Source organism: Pinus tabuliformis, chromosome 9 (genome assembly GCF_031772625.1).
Source record: "Pinus tabuliformis cultivar Carrire ecotype Pingquan chromosome 9, CPIR1, whole genome shotgun sequence".
NCBI lineage: Eukaryota > Viridiplantae > Streptophyta > Pinopsida > Pinales > Pinaceae > Pinus > Pinus tabuliformis.
This window is the reverse complement of record NC_142307.1, coordinates 1482788464-1482804121: the sequence shown is the minus strand read 5'-3', so window position 1 is coordinate 1482804121 and position 15658 is coordinate 1482788464. Positions and strand designations below refer to the sequence as shown.

Genomic DNA, 15658 nt, shown 5'->3' with positions numbered 1-15658 from the left:
TATGAGTCATAGAGTCAGTATGTGACCATGGCCTTGTCGCAATATGTTGAGAAATCTAGAGGTGGCTACATTAGGTGATTTCTCTTTCTTTGATAACTATTTGTGATGTATTGTTACTTAACTTGATTAACTTCTTCTTTCACTTAATTATTATTAGTGTTCTCTATCATCAAACAACGACCAAACAATGAAGATCAATGAGACAAGAGGACACAAAATTTAGGTTGCTAGCTAGGGCCATAACCTCTCCTATTAAGAGGAAAACCCACAAGAATTCTTCTCTTCTTATAGATTCTTCAAATGACAAATTCCAAGACCTAAGACCCTTGACAAAGATGAAAGACCCCTCCAAGACCAGGTCAACCTTCCTTCTTAATGAGCTTTACTTACACAACATACAACAACAAACTTTGATGGGATCCAAATTCCGTTGACTGTGATAGTATCTTGATTGTTCACTCTAGTTGTCCACCCGAATTGAGGTAGATGTCCGAACTTCTAACTATCATCTTATTCGAACTACAGAGAGATGTCTGAATACTTCTCTATGGAAATGTGAATACCCTACACGCATATATATAGCGGTCTATCCATATATATAAGCCGACATTACCTCAACGAAGGGATATCTTTAATTTAGTGAGCCGACATGTGCCATTTACTTCATCTGGAGGCCGACTTGAAAAGGAGAACCATGTGCTTGTCTTGGAGGGCTATTAGGCAATCCTAAAGACATGAATACATTTGTAACATGCCCAAAAAGGGTCCTTCAGAGATGACATTGACCCTTTGACTTTAATGACAAATCTTAAAGGCTCTCAATGCCATAAAAAAATAAAATATTTTGCTCACGAAACCCATGAAGCCAGCATTACAATAATAATTTTATTTTCTTTTCATCATTTACAAAAATCACAATTACATGTCATTATGAAGATCGAACCTAGTTACACTTTTCAACAAACCGACTAAGAATGTTTACAGCAAAGCATATATCCGGCCTAGTATTTACCAGATACATCAGAGAACCCACCAACTAACGATAGGAAGTAGCATCCACAAGACTTGAGTCAGAGCTCCTTAACTTCTTGAGATTGGTAATAATAGAAGTAGTCATGGGCTTGGAATCCATCATCCAAAATTTTTGCAACAACTTGATGATATACTTTCCTTGCCCCAAATATATCTCCCCGGGATTTTGCCATACTTCCAAACCTAGGTAACAGTGCATTAGTCCTAGATCCTTCATATCAAATTCAGCTGCCAACATCTTCTTGCATTCTTGTATTCTTCTCTCCACACCTATAATGAATAAATCATCCATATACAATATAATAATGATTGGCTCATTATTCACAACCTTGATGTTTAGATTTGGATCAATGGAACTCTTCACAAATCCAATTCTTAGAAGTTATGCATCCATTCTTGCATACCATGCCCTAGGAGCTTGCTTCAAACCATATAGGGCCTTCTTGAGTCTACAGGCATAAGTGTCTTTGCCATTTACCTCAAAGCCTTCAGGTAGCTCAATGTATAATTCCTCATCGATGGTCCCATTCAAAAATGTCGTCTTCACGTCCATTTGATGGATACTCCATCCCACTGTAGCAGCCAATGAAACCAAATATCTAAAGGTAGTATACCTTACAGTGGATGCAAAGGTTTCCTCATAATCTATGCCTTCCGTTTGAGAGAAAACCCTTGCAAAAAATATGGCCTTGTATTTATCTATACTTCCATCAACAGTTTGTTTGATCTTGTAGATGTATTTCGAGGTCACAACCGATTTGTCACTATTTCCCAAACCCCATTCTTCATGATGGATTGATATTCTACCTACATAGCTTTCTTCCATACTTCTTGATGAGCAAATTCTTCAAATGTACATGGTTTGGCTTCAATTAGTCTTGTCATATATGCAGCATATCCAAAATATCTCTTTAGCCTTTTACTTTCTCTAAAGGTTCATTTCACAGCTCCATGTCCTTCAACATCTTCAATAGTAGATTTTAACCAATTTGGCCTCTTCCTTGCGTTCGGCATGACCACAGGTTGAATATGCTCACTTGGTCCTTCTTCTTCTTCTTGAATTGTGGAAGGGATGTCGGGTTATACTTCTTCTTCCTCAAATATAGGTAGATCTTTGTCATCGGAATCAATAGGAATATCCTTCGATCTTTTGTAGGCTTGATTTTCATCAAATATAACGTCCATGTTTACTTCAATGTGTCTCCCTTCCTTGATGCAGATTCTATATGCCTTTGAGGAGAGACTATAGCCAACGAAGATCCCTTTGATGCTTGCAGAATCTAGCTTCTTTCATTTGCCCCTTGGAATGTGGACGTAGGCAGGACTCCCAAAGATTTGGAAATGGTTCACACTTGGCGTCTTCCCTGTGAATGCTTCCTTGGGTGTCATATTTCAAAGAATTCTATGAGGACTTCTATTTTGAATATATACATAATACAGCTATCATTGTTGCTTCTCCCCATAGAAATTTCGGTAATCCTTGATCAAGGAGCATTGTTCGTAAACCTTCTTCAATTGTTCTATTCTTTATTTCGGCCACTCCATTTTGTTCGAGATAGTAGGGAACAATAAGCTCCCTCTTAATTCCTGCTTCTTTACAATATGCAATCAATTCTTTATAAGTGTATTCCCCACCATTGTTTTCCTTTCGGTTAGGGTTCCCACTTCACATCTAAACTCCTTGAATTTCTCAAATACTCCATCCTTTTTCTTGAGAAGGTGGAGCCATGTCTTTCTAGAGTGATCATCAATAAATGTTACATAGTACAGATGACCTCTAAGCGATTTGTCAAACATGGGCCCACACAAATCAGAATGCATAAGGTCTAATATTTCTTTAGACCTTGTTTCACTATTTGAAAATGGTTTTCTTCTATGTTTTCCGAAAGAGCATCCCTTGCAAACTCCTTCACAATCTTCATTGATATCGAGGATGCCATGAAGTAGATGTTTAAGAGTGGGAATGACCTTGTAGTGAAGATGACGATATCTTCTATGCCATAGCTCAATGGGATTGATTTCCATATGAACTAGGGCTTGAGGAGGTGGTGTAATGACTCTATACAAGATTCCTTCACGAACTCCAATAACCCTAGATTTATCAATACTTGAATCTTTTCCCCAAACCAAGACCTTTCCATCAACAAAAGCAACTCTATCCCCTTTATGTTCTAAGCAAGAAATTGAGAGAAAATTATTTTTCAAACCTAAAACATATAGTATGTTGTTGAGTTGTAGTTTTGCTCCATTCTCCAGCTTCAAAGATGTTGATCCCAAGCCTCTAAAGCATAGTTTTTGTTGTCTCCCAATTCCACTGCATGAGAAAATGATTCCTTTGATAGAGTTTGTAGTTGTTTACTTTCCCCTGTCATATGCCTTGATGCTCCACTATCAATGATCCAAGCATTATCATCATTAAGTGACCTTGTCAGTGCAGAGAGTATGTTGTTGAGATGTAGTTTTGCTCCATTCTCTAGCTTCAAAGATGTTGATTCTGTTAGGGTCCTATAATAATAGGATTCATAATTTTGAATTGGCTATGGTTAGTCTTGTAATATTGTACATACTTTTGCTTTCTGTAAAATGTTTTCCATATTAAAAATTAAGAAATGTAAAGAGGGTATGTCCTAAAAGAATAATCAAAGGACGAAAAGAAAAAGAAAATATCAAAAAAGTGAAAAATATGAACCCCAAACAAAAACAGATCATGAAAGTGCGCAAATTCAAGTGCCACTGCTTTTACTTTTATGTGCAAAATAATGGTTGTGTGTAGCTCGTCATAAATGCCACAGCCCATGATAAGTCAAATAGCTTAATCTTGACTAATTCATTCTTTAAATTTCATGTTTATAGATAGAGAATAAAGATCTAGCCAAACTGTTTAACCTTGTCAGATCAGTAGTTAGTAGAGAAATAAAAATGTGCTCATAAACTTAATCTGAGCCATTGGAAGTTATAAGGTTAGAATTAGATAGTTTGCTTGCCAAAATGAAAGGAAAGAAAGGGTATGCTAGCTTAAATGCACCCAATAAAATGAAGAAACAATGTTAGGATAAGTAAAGGGTAGGTAGAAGAAAGGTTGCAGATGTACCAGGTTGTTAAATCGTAAGCACATTTATCATGCTTAATCCTATGTTTCAGTGTGCAGGAGCATTTATGAGAGTGAAAGGATGTTCACTAGCTTATTTGATTAACCTCCCCTCATTTCATTTCCTCCCCCCCACATACTTATTTACTAATTTCCCCATTTTCCCCTCATTTCTTATAAAAATACCCTTTTACCTTCATTTTGACCCTTACCCCTAGTGTGAAACCCATTCCCCATTGAAAAAATCACCTTACCCCTTATTAATTTCCCTATTTTACCTAAAAACCCATGAAACCCCCTTATCCTAAGTTTTATCCCCCCCCCCTCCCACATTATTTAATTAATTCCCCGAATTCATATTTTCCGAAAAATCTTTTAACCCACCACCTTTGGTGCGGTTAAGAAAACCCCGCCATAATAAACCCTAGTCCCACTCCATTAACCCTCGCTTATATATAATCCCCGCCTTATTCATTAATTAATTACAATTAGTTGTAATTAATCTCCCGAGCCCCGCAAATCTTCACCCCTGTTCCCTCCGTGCATCTTGACTGTGACAGTCGTCCGATCTTCCACCCCCAGTTCCGACAGCGCACATCCATATCGTGCTCATTCCTTCTCCGACCTTTACCAGCCCGAGAGCACATGAGATTCGCGGTTTTGCCTAGGCCCTATTCTGCTACGTCGCAGCTCCAAGCGAAATCGCGTGCTCTCAAGGAAATACTGCCTGCCTACCAAAAGCGGTGTGATGGTCCCTAAAACCGCTTCCCCACCAAAAGCCAAAATCGTTCACTGTTCATTTATGAATTCCACACCAGATTCTAATCGTTGTCAGTTAAAAGGTCAAAGAAGCCCATTTCGACTCTTTTCATAGTGTTTTCACTGTGAATGCTGCATAAGCTTTCCTGCGCCACCTTGAGCCTCCGCAACTGAAATTGACCATTGTTTACCTACTGAACAAGATCCAAACGCCCAATTCAAGCATCCAGTGCACAGCTGAAACCATCGTACCATCTACAGTCACCGTTAAAACCAGTTTGCAGCCTGAACCACCAATTTCCAGGTATTTTGAGAAAAAACCAGAACAGACCTCTCAATTTGAAAGCGTATAGTTAATTCAAAGATTAATTAATTGAATTTAATTGATTTTCCCCTAAATTGAAGAGTATTTCCACTTGAATACCCAAACCCCTCTTTTGCAAACTGCAAATTACCCTCTCACTACACCAGAGTTTTCAAAGCCTCACTCTATAGCCTATACAAGCCTAATTCACACCTTTCCCCCTAAAAATGGCTTCACACACCTCTCTAGATGTGAGACTTGTATCAACCCCTCACCTGGACATCAACCATTTGGCACTAGCAGACAGGGATTTCCAAATAAAAGACACTGCTACCCTAGCCAACCTTCTAAGGCTCCACTGCTGGAGTAAGGACAGATTTCTGAACCATGCAGATGACATCCACCTTTGGGAATCCAATTTACCCAAATACCTATTCCCAGAAGTTCACCCATTCCCTGATATCATACATTTTTGTCATGCATGCTATATCCCTAGCCAAAGGGCTATTGTTGCCCCAGACCAGCAATTGTTATTCACCATTACACCAAAGTCCATCAACCAAATGCTTCAAGTCCAACCTAGCCAAAATCAGACCCCTCTATCCATTGGAGACCTATTGGACCTGTATATCACCCTGGACCTGGTTAAGATAAGGCAAATCTTCCAGACTTTCATCATTGAAGACCGCCATACTCCTACAGATACCCCACCCTATGCTGCCACTATTTTTTCAGAAACAGGCAGACATATAATCACCATGCTCTCATGCATCCTAGGATACACCACAGATGAGCATGTGGATGAGGTCATCCTGGCCTTCCTGTCCATTTTTACCCCAGGCAAGCCTCTTTCTATCATGTACAATTATGCTCAGTTCATTGCAGATAGAATACATAAACAATTTACAAGACTGGCCACTGAAAGAGTTTTCAAGTACTCTTCAGTGTTGTTTCACATGCTTTTATATTACCAAGCAGATAAGTTCCCTGTAAGCATCCAGAAGTTGGATACCAAGGGAAAAGAGAGATCAATAGTCTTCTTGACACCCTTAATCCAGAAATTCTCCATAGCATTTACATACAAAGACTTCATATATTCATTCGTCTACCCAGTCATGAACATGCTGACTAGTAACACTCAACCTAGAATCAGCCAAGAAATCAAGAGGGTGCTACAATTGGCTAAGAACAACAAGGTGGGAGACTGGTACCTGTACCAGAACCACACTGAAATCAGGGTTTATGGCTGCCAATTAGCCCCTTACAAGTTGCCCAAATACCTCCCTATGAGGATATTTGCACTTGAGTACTTCAGACAAATCATCAACTCTGATGAGGTCTACTTCCTATCTGTTAGGAAGAAGACCCAATTTAAGATGAAAAACCAATTGGGCCCATTCATTTCCAATAACAGAGAGGTTGGGCCAGAGGCTAATAAAATACTACAACAGATGAAGTTCAGCAACAGCTTCATGTGGCAGTATGACCCTCATGGGGTCATAAACAAGCTAAGACTCGGGGTCAAATTGGGACCTTACATCCACCACCCAAGACTTGACATTGAACAGTTTGCCAACCAATCTGAGTGGTTGGAAAATACATTGATTGATATGGATAGCACAGTTGTGGATGTGGAGAACACACTCATTGATCTAGAAAAGCAATTTGACCAGAGCTCTTTCCTGCAGGTTCCAGAACTAGGGGAACCAATGAGTAATCCTCCTGTGTTACAGACCCCAGCCAATGAGGAGAAGAATCCAAAGAGGAATAGGGAAGAGGCATCCAGTTCTGCCATGGAGACTACAGATGAGCTATTTGAGCTCAAAAAAAGGCCCAAGTTGAATCTTGTGTCTGAACAGGAGGAGAACATTGAATCAGTGGAAATAACTGACACTGAAACAATGGGGCAGAGGAGCAAAGACACAGCTGCATCAGGTGAAACACAGCAACCATCAACCTCCAACACTCAATTGATTGAAAGACAACAAAGTGTTGAGGTTTCTTCCTTTGTCAGGCCAGCTGACAGAGAAAAAGACATCAAAGACAGGTACAAAGAAATAAAGATGAGGAATGAGAAGTTGAAGGCAGAGACATATGCCCAATACTTCAAACATACACCAGCCAACCAGAGCAGGTTAATGTCAGCCTTTGACATTAAAGCAGGAAAGATGCAGGTATCATTTTTGCAGCCCACTGTTCAGCAACCAAAGACCTCGGCTGACTATAAGAAGACTAATTTTGAGGTATTGGCCAGGGATGTTCATCCCATTGACCAAATAGAGTTCCACAAGCAGGCTGGAGAAATGATTTACTCCACCCTAACAGGAAAAGCCATGGTTGCACACAGGTTGCAGGATTCACTAGATAATGTGACAGCCCAGTACAAATTGGAGAAGGCCTCCTCACAGGCCAAAGACAACAGGATAAAGTCATTAGAGGACTTGGTCATTGAGTTGGGCCATGATCCAAGTGACATTAAGGCTACTGAAAAGCTGATCAAAAAGAAGAATGAGGATATAGCAGCCTTCAAGAAACAACTCATGCTGCCACATTTACAACACCCATAGACAGAGGAGGTCCTGGAGAGCCAAACCAATCATGAAAAAATGATGGACCTAGTGCTGCAGCTGAATGATCAGTTATAGGAGATGGAGAAAGAATTGGATAGCTTGATTCAGCTTAAACAAGCTAGTCTTGTTGATGCTCCTGCAACTGTCATCCCAACAGTTACCACTACTGTACCTTCTACTTTAGCGGCATCCTTAGCTCCCACGGCTCCAATGGCCACAACACTGCCAACATCTACACCAACTACATCAGCAACAGGGTCTACAGGTGATGAGGCAAACAAGTTGGTCAAAGCAATGGAAGAAATGTCTATTCAGACCACTGAGATGAACAGGTTTAAGGAAAAAGTGACCAGCCTGGAAACAGATTACAAGCTTGCCCAGATCATGCGCAGAGAAGAACAGTAGAAATCTACAAGGATGACCAAAAGAATCAAAAGCCCGAAGAAGGAACTAACACTGAATGAACCTCTAGGTCAGGCTAAGGAGTAACTGTGGGCCACTATCATTGACTCAGTCAATGATATTTGGCCATCCATCGAGGTTATTTTTGAACAAATTGATCTAATAAAGCAAGCTACAGAAGCCATTCAAAGAGTCAAAGCAGAATTTGGAGATATGCCAGAGGAAGCTGCAAGGATCATTCACTTCCTCAACTCCAACAATAAGTATGAGCAACAAGAATTAGAGATACCTGACAGAACAGGTACAATTTTGGAAGTTAAAAGAGATCTCACCAAGAGGAATTTGATGTTGAACCTAGAGGATAAGTGTCAAACTATGCAATTGTCCATTAACAGATTCATGGTGAAGTTCGAAATTTTGAGGCAAAAGGGTTTACCAAATCCCTTGGTTATCAACGACAAGTTAATGACATAGGAAGACTATAATAAAAGGACCAGAGAAGTGGCCAGAGATCAGGTAAATACTTCATCCATGAAGGGTATACCTACTGGCAAAGTATTGTATCAAACTTTTGAGAATTTGTTTTACCTCCAACATGAGGTAAAACACCTTTTTGTCAATAAGCCCACTTTTGCCAAGTATACAGAGGCAGATGAGATCTACAACAAGATGCTCAATATCCAATTACCAAATGCTGAGACATGGGAAAAACTAAATGATTTACTATAGAAATGTACAGTAAAAATATAAAATTTACATTAAAAGTAAAAGGGCATAGTAAAAGGATATTGACAGGTCATCCAGGTCAAATTGTATCAGATGAAAGGTCAAAGTAAATAGAACATCCAGAATGAAGACCAAACAGCAAAGCAGATTTAAGTGCAAAATATCAAAAGATCAAAGCCAGCAGAACCTAAATAACAAGGACAGCAAGCAGCAGTTCAATAGCTATCTCTATCTTCTTGCATGAAGATATTTCTTTCTCCCAAAAGAGTTCCCAAGATAGTTTGGGATATTTTCTATAATATTTTTGTATAAATACTGCATAATTCGAAGTATTGAGGGTGGATTGCTATACATTTGTGAGTTATTTTGATCTTAAACCTAAGGGTTATTGTACCAATTTACCAATTTTCAAGTCAATAGACTGGAACAAGTAATAAAAAGATTGCATTACAGGATTCATGAGATGAGCTATTGTAGTGAAGTATCTTCTTTGTCTGATTTTGTTACTTTCTTATGTGTTTCATAAACTTAAATGTTATCTAAATTTGAATGAATTAACTGGAAATTTAACTTAGAATTTGTTTAAGTACACTCTTTTTTGCACAGTTAATCATTTATATGTTTTCCTCTAATATCCAGATTTGAGAACTCTTAATTGCTCTCCCATCCCGATTGACCTCTTTCATTTCTCTTCATAATCCGGCCTAAGGAACCCCGAATTACTCCCTGGATCCGATTGGAAACCATTTCACCATCAAGCCTTTGAGATCTGTAGTAACTCCTCTATCTTGCCCTATAGACATTGTTTTTAGAACTTGATCCAGTCTTGTTTGTCTAGCATTTTGACCCCATAGCCCAATGGTAAAAGCAACCCTCTTTTCATCTAAGTAAGTGATCCCACCACCCAAATTCAAATAAAAAACCCAAGCACAATCATAACTAGCCTAAGTCAAATAACTAAACAAAGTTAAATCAAAAAGAGAGAGCCCTCTCTGAGATTAGGAAGGCTAGATCCCGATCTCCAAAGTTGGTTTGTGGTTACCTCTATCATTTCTTTTTCTGACAACTTAGAAGAAATTTTGGAGTGATAACAGATCCCAAGCCTCTAAAAGCATAGCTTTTGTTGTCTCCCAATTCCACTGCATGAGAAGATGGTTCCTTTGATAGAGTTTGTAGTTATTTACTTTCCCCTGTCATATGCCTTGATGCTCCACTATCAATGATCCAAGCATTATCATCATTAAGTTATCTTGTAAATGAAGCTAAGAACCCTTGACTTTTGACCTTGTTGAATAAGTAGTAGACAATCTTCTTGATCCATCTTCCTGTAGAATTGAATCCCATTCTTATCATAGAGGAAGTAATCACTTCCTTCAAGCCAACGAAGTGATCTTCAATCTTCTTCGACCTTAGCTCTGATACCATGTTGAGAAATCAATGCTAATAGAATTAGGGTTAGATTTCTCTTTCTTGATAATTACTTGTGAATTATGTTGGCTTCTTTTACTTATTTGTTATATTATCTTTCATCAAGCAATTACCAAATTATGCGTGCATGAACATCACAAAAACACAAGACACAAGATGTAGGCACTCTGCCAGGGCAAAACTCCTATCTAAGGGAAAACCAATCAAAATATCTTCCTTCAATAGTTTTCTTGAGACTCTTCAACCTAGACACAGACCTCCTCCACATCAAGCCAGCCTTTCCTTCTTCGATCCAACCTTCGACATAGTAGCAACAACACTTCAACCCCATCAACTTCGACTTGGCATATTCCGGCATCAATAGGCAAAAGCAGCAGCTTCGACTTTGACAAGTAGACTTTGATCTCCTAAATTAGCCCACACAAGAGAGAGAGAGATCCCAAAGATTAACTTTTGTCCTTTCCTTCCTTCTTGACCAAACTCAAGACTCCTTTTAGCCGCCTCCTTCACGTTCACACTTTTCCCAGCTCTTTCTTGGATATCGAACTTGTGGGAGAGAGTGAGTCCAAATGAGTTCGATCTGCTTCAATATATAGGCTTTTGGTGAGGTTGAATTGCTCGGTTGAGGCCGACTTGATCTTCTTGAGGCTGATTTGGTGTGGAGATTACTTAATTCATCTTTGACTCGGCAATAATTCTTTTTACATCATTCGAAAGCCCAAGAAGGGTCTCATACAATATACAATGACTTTAGTCACTCTTTATTAATCCTAGGAGTCCACAATGGGGACTTTGACTAATAAAATGATGACCTTTTTTCAACGCGCCCTCTCTCTCTCTTGTTCTCTTTAGCTCTTTCATCACCCTCATGCCTTACATAGAGAAGATATGAGACTTAGTGAAATAGGAGAACATGTAAGAATAGCAATGATGCTCAGTTCAGTAGCTATTTCAATTGAGGATCATGGTAGTGAGTCACTCAAGATTCTGCAGTTATCCACTAAGTCAACTACAAGTAAGGAGTTCAACAATCTTGTTCTTACCTTAGGATAAGGATAATATCATGGCTATTAAGAATAGCATAACCTTCGACAGTGGGTCATCCAAATGACCCAAACTATGACATGTACTATCAAGTAACACATATGACATAGTACATTAGACCATCCTGATAGATATATCATTAAAATTATGTTGATTGTTATTCCTACCAACTGAGACCCATCTTAACCCCTAATATATCAAGTGCTGAGAGGATTTAAACCCTACAAGGTGCAAATCTTTTTTGTTAATGCAAATATTGTTGAAAGGTTATGATCTCGAAGGATTTGATCCCTTTTGGTGCTCAATAAAGTCAGGGTAAAGATGGATCTATGCAGGTTATTATTAAAGTATATTAAAAAAAATTATGTGAAAAGCAAATGCCATATCAGCTTTACACTCATAAGTCATGACACATCTCCCCCATAACCAGCTGTAGAATGCACATTTTGGCACAAATATAAAATGGATGACAGTTAAAAGCTTCAAACAAATATTGGTCAACACCTTTCAAATGCAAATGTGAAGTAGATAAGTTTCTAAAGATTGTAAGAACTAAACCATATTTCATCTGTAGGAACCAATTTAAATGACTTCATTTGGATGTGGTGAGCTTCACCAGATCCATCACATTCAGCAGTCTCAGCTAAGAAATATTTTAACACAATCAATCAAAAATGGCTCAACTGCCAAAATCTGTAAGGCCCAGGCACCAGATACTACTAGTGAGAACACAGAAAAGATCAGATGTTGATGGAAATGAAATCTCCATCAACTCCTCGAATACATTCAGTTGGTTTTAGTGCATTTGTTTGCTATTTAAAATATTCAGGAATGATGTAAAAAGTATTCAGGACCAAGCACTAATTCTTGTGATAGCACAAATGAAAAAAGATATTATTAATAACTGAAAAGCCAAAGAATATCTCATCAACATATTCAATTAAGTGTTGTATTTACTATTAAAATGCGTAGTAATGATGTACCATACTTAGGACAGCAGGTCTGCTTGCCTAGGAGTAGCAAGATACTCTTGAAGGCTTTCACTAAAACCCTATTGATAGCTGATAATCGCAAAAAGATTACTTATTTCAATATTTAAACTCATAAAATTGCTAAAACATTGGTGCTAATGGCATAAAATACACTGCAACAAATCTCCACATAGTTTTGATTCAAGCCTCACCTGGCCACATGGTATATATGATTTGTCCATGTCCTCAAGCTTATCAAGCTGAGTGAGAAAATTTCAAATTCTATAGAAAACTAATACAATTCTATTTATCATTTACACTGATCTTGATAAACTCATGATATTGAGATCTGATGATTAAAATTTGCCATACAAATTTCTAAGGGAAAATACAATAATCTATGGGCATACCTCGTTTTGAACGTTGAACTTTTGGTAGAATTTCAATGAAGCAAGTATCCTTGAAGGATGTCACCACACATATTTTAACTCCATACTGCATCATCAAAGGCATGTCAGACTCCTTGTATCCCACATAACACAATTGATCCTAGAGATCATAATAGTTGAACAGTATTAAGGCCAATATGGATATTTGCATAGCATCAACACTGATATCTTAAAAAGTCTTCCTGTTCTACAAAATGACTGTATCTAAATGAAATTTCTGTCCACTGAACTTACAGGAGCAAATGCAACCAAGGGAAACATAGGGGGTCTAGAGCTCACTTTCTGTTTCAGTAAAGATACAGATAGGTAGAAAATTTGAAAACAGAACCTTTATTTGAACTAAAGGTGCATATAAGTGATGTACCTTGAGCTCAAAACCAAAACTTCTTATGTAACTAAAATTTGAAACTGCATGGGAGAAATGTAGGACAAGAGCCAAGGGCTAATGAAAGCCAACAGAACTCAATATGAATGCTACTTAGTTGCAAGCATGCTATGCAAATAGTTTGTGCTGACTCCTACTAAAATAACCCAAAATACTGTTTAAGGATAAATTAATAATAATCCCTTTTAATAGATTCAACCTTATGCTTGTGTCATTATAAATCAATATGAGTTCACTTCATTTATTACAGGTTGTAATTTGTGTTGCAAAACTTGGTGTCGGTAAAAAAATCAGCCAGGGTCAACAACTCAGGAATCAGGAAAAAAGCCTTGAAATTTGGCAACCTAAATCTCGGAATATGGAGAAAATTTGAGAACTTGCTAAAGTAGGGGTAGGTTACTTCTCCATAGCGAACCTTAATGGAGAGCACTTGTTATCACCAGTAGAAGGCAAGCACCTCACCTCTTTTAGTGGAACCTGATGCATTCATGAGTAAGTAGCTGCATTGTCTTTGTATGTCCTGCATTCCTGTGTGCGCATCCTACTTTTGATATTGTTCATGCTGATGTGCATAAGAATAACTAGATATCATGCATCTTTGTAGCTAACATTCTATTTTAATACTACTTTTACCCTATATTGCAAGGGTGACTTTCAGCACCCTACTCACTATCAACAAGTTGTGAGTGTACAGGTAATAGGGCTATCAGCCCCAGGGATTGCTAGAGTTCTCATGCACACCTCATTCAAGCACATGGATCATGCAGCCTACAGTGAGCACATCTCCCTAAGTTGGAGCCCCTATTACCCACAAAAAAGTGGGTAACCCTAAAAGAAAAAATTTCTCCTCCTTGGACAGCTAGCCAGACAGCAACCTTATATGATCATGGGGCCACTACTACGGACTACCCACAAAAAAGTGGGTAACCCTAAGAGAAAAAAATTGTCCTCCTTGGACAGCTAGCCAGACAGCAACCCTACTTGCTCCGATCGGATTTCTCTCTCCCATCCAGCTTTCCTTCTTAAAAGAAGGTGGGTCATCCATTGACAAGTACTTTAACCATTTTGAAATCATGTGCCTTCACTTAACACTATGGGCATACTAATATGGATCAAGGGGCAAACTAGATAATTGATCGATCTTGACTATATTTTTGTTACCTCACATCACTTGGGAGGTTAGTCTTTGACTCAAGTCCGGTGGGACCTCCTCTGAGGCCTTAGGATTTTAGGAAGGGCACTACTAGGTAGGCTCTGATTGAAGTAATGAGTCCAAGATATTTCATACTTAACACTTTCCATTTTTCCCTTCATTCATCTCCATTCATTGGGCTAGTTGTTAGATTTCCTTAAAACCCAATAATTGATTTACAATTTACTAAGCAAGCAACTAGAAAACAACTAAACTATTGTTTTGAAACTTAAATCACAAATACAACTGAATTTTCTAACCATGTGCACAATGGAAGTAAATAGAACTGAAGGCAAACACATGCAACACATAAAACACCAGATATACCTAGAAAACCCAAACTCTGGGGGAAACCTACAAACTGTGTGTTTTTGTATTAGCTTCAACAAAATAATCTTCATAAATTATTACACCAAGGGAGCACACTTCTCTTCTACAACAAAAACCCTTTGAACAACTCCCAAGAAAAAAAAAATCAGCCCCTGCACACTTTGGCTAATGTATGGTAGCATAATATGGCCTCCATGCAAACTTGTACGTGTTGTACAACCGCGCAGTACAACCTTTCTCTACGCATGTGTTTTGTTTGGCTAAGTTGTAGATGGGCTGAGATAGAATTGTTCGGCCCTCTCTTTCTCTCCCTCTTGGTCGTTGATCTTGCTTGTTGACTGTTGAGACCCTAACTCCTTCTTGTAGAGCTAACACACACACTCTATGCCAATCGAACTAGCCACTTCTACACCCTATTTCCCCTTACAAGTCGGCCTAGACCCGCCATCACCTTCAATGGATGAGATTAAATCTTGATGAAGGGATGAGATTTATTTACATGTTGACATTAGGTCGTTTAATTTTTCCTAACTCTAACATTAGGAAGTAGTTAATTAAATTAATAATCTCCTAAGCGGTTGTCTTATGGGTCTTGTTACCCACCACCAATGGGTGACCCCATAGAAGAATTTTTCTCCCAGATTTGTCTTCAGTCGGCAACCAACAGCCATTGCCACCAATGGGTGACCCCATAGAAGAATTTTTCTCACAGATTTGTCTTCAGTCGATAGCCAATAGCCCTTGCCACCAGTGGGTGACCCCATAGAAGAATTTTTCTCCTAGATATGTCTTCAGCCGGCAGCCAACAGCCCCTAATAGCCACTAGTGTAGTTGATATTGTGCCAGTTTTCTCTGCTCCGTGAGCTAGTCATGTGTCCCCTCGCCCATGTGTCAAGAGCGTATGTTTGAAGGTGGGCCATCCAATCCTAAAGGTATGTCTTTTATTGTGCAATTGGGTGCTTATGCTTGTTTTTCTTT

At 38.7% G+C, this 15658-nt stretch overlaps 1 protein-coding gene across 3 annotated transcripts in view; it reads right to left on the bottom strand.

Moving 5' to 3' along the window:
• The window catches only part of LOC149154221 (OVARIAN TUMOR DOMAIN-containing deubiquitinating enzyme 12-like), a 260615-nt gene that overhangs the window by 31458 nt on the left and 213499 nt on the right, over positions 1-15658 (bottom strand). For all 3 annotated transcript variants that reach the window (XM_089438168.1, XM_089438170.1, XM_089438167.1), the window contains one exon: positions 12735-12819. In XM_089438168.1, the coding sequence (XP_089294294.1) occupies positions 12735-12819 (85 nt within the window). The remainder of the gene's footprint in view (positions 1-12734; positions 12820-15658) is intronic.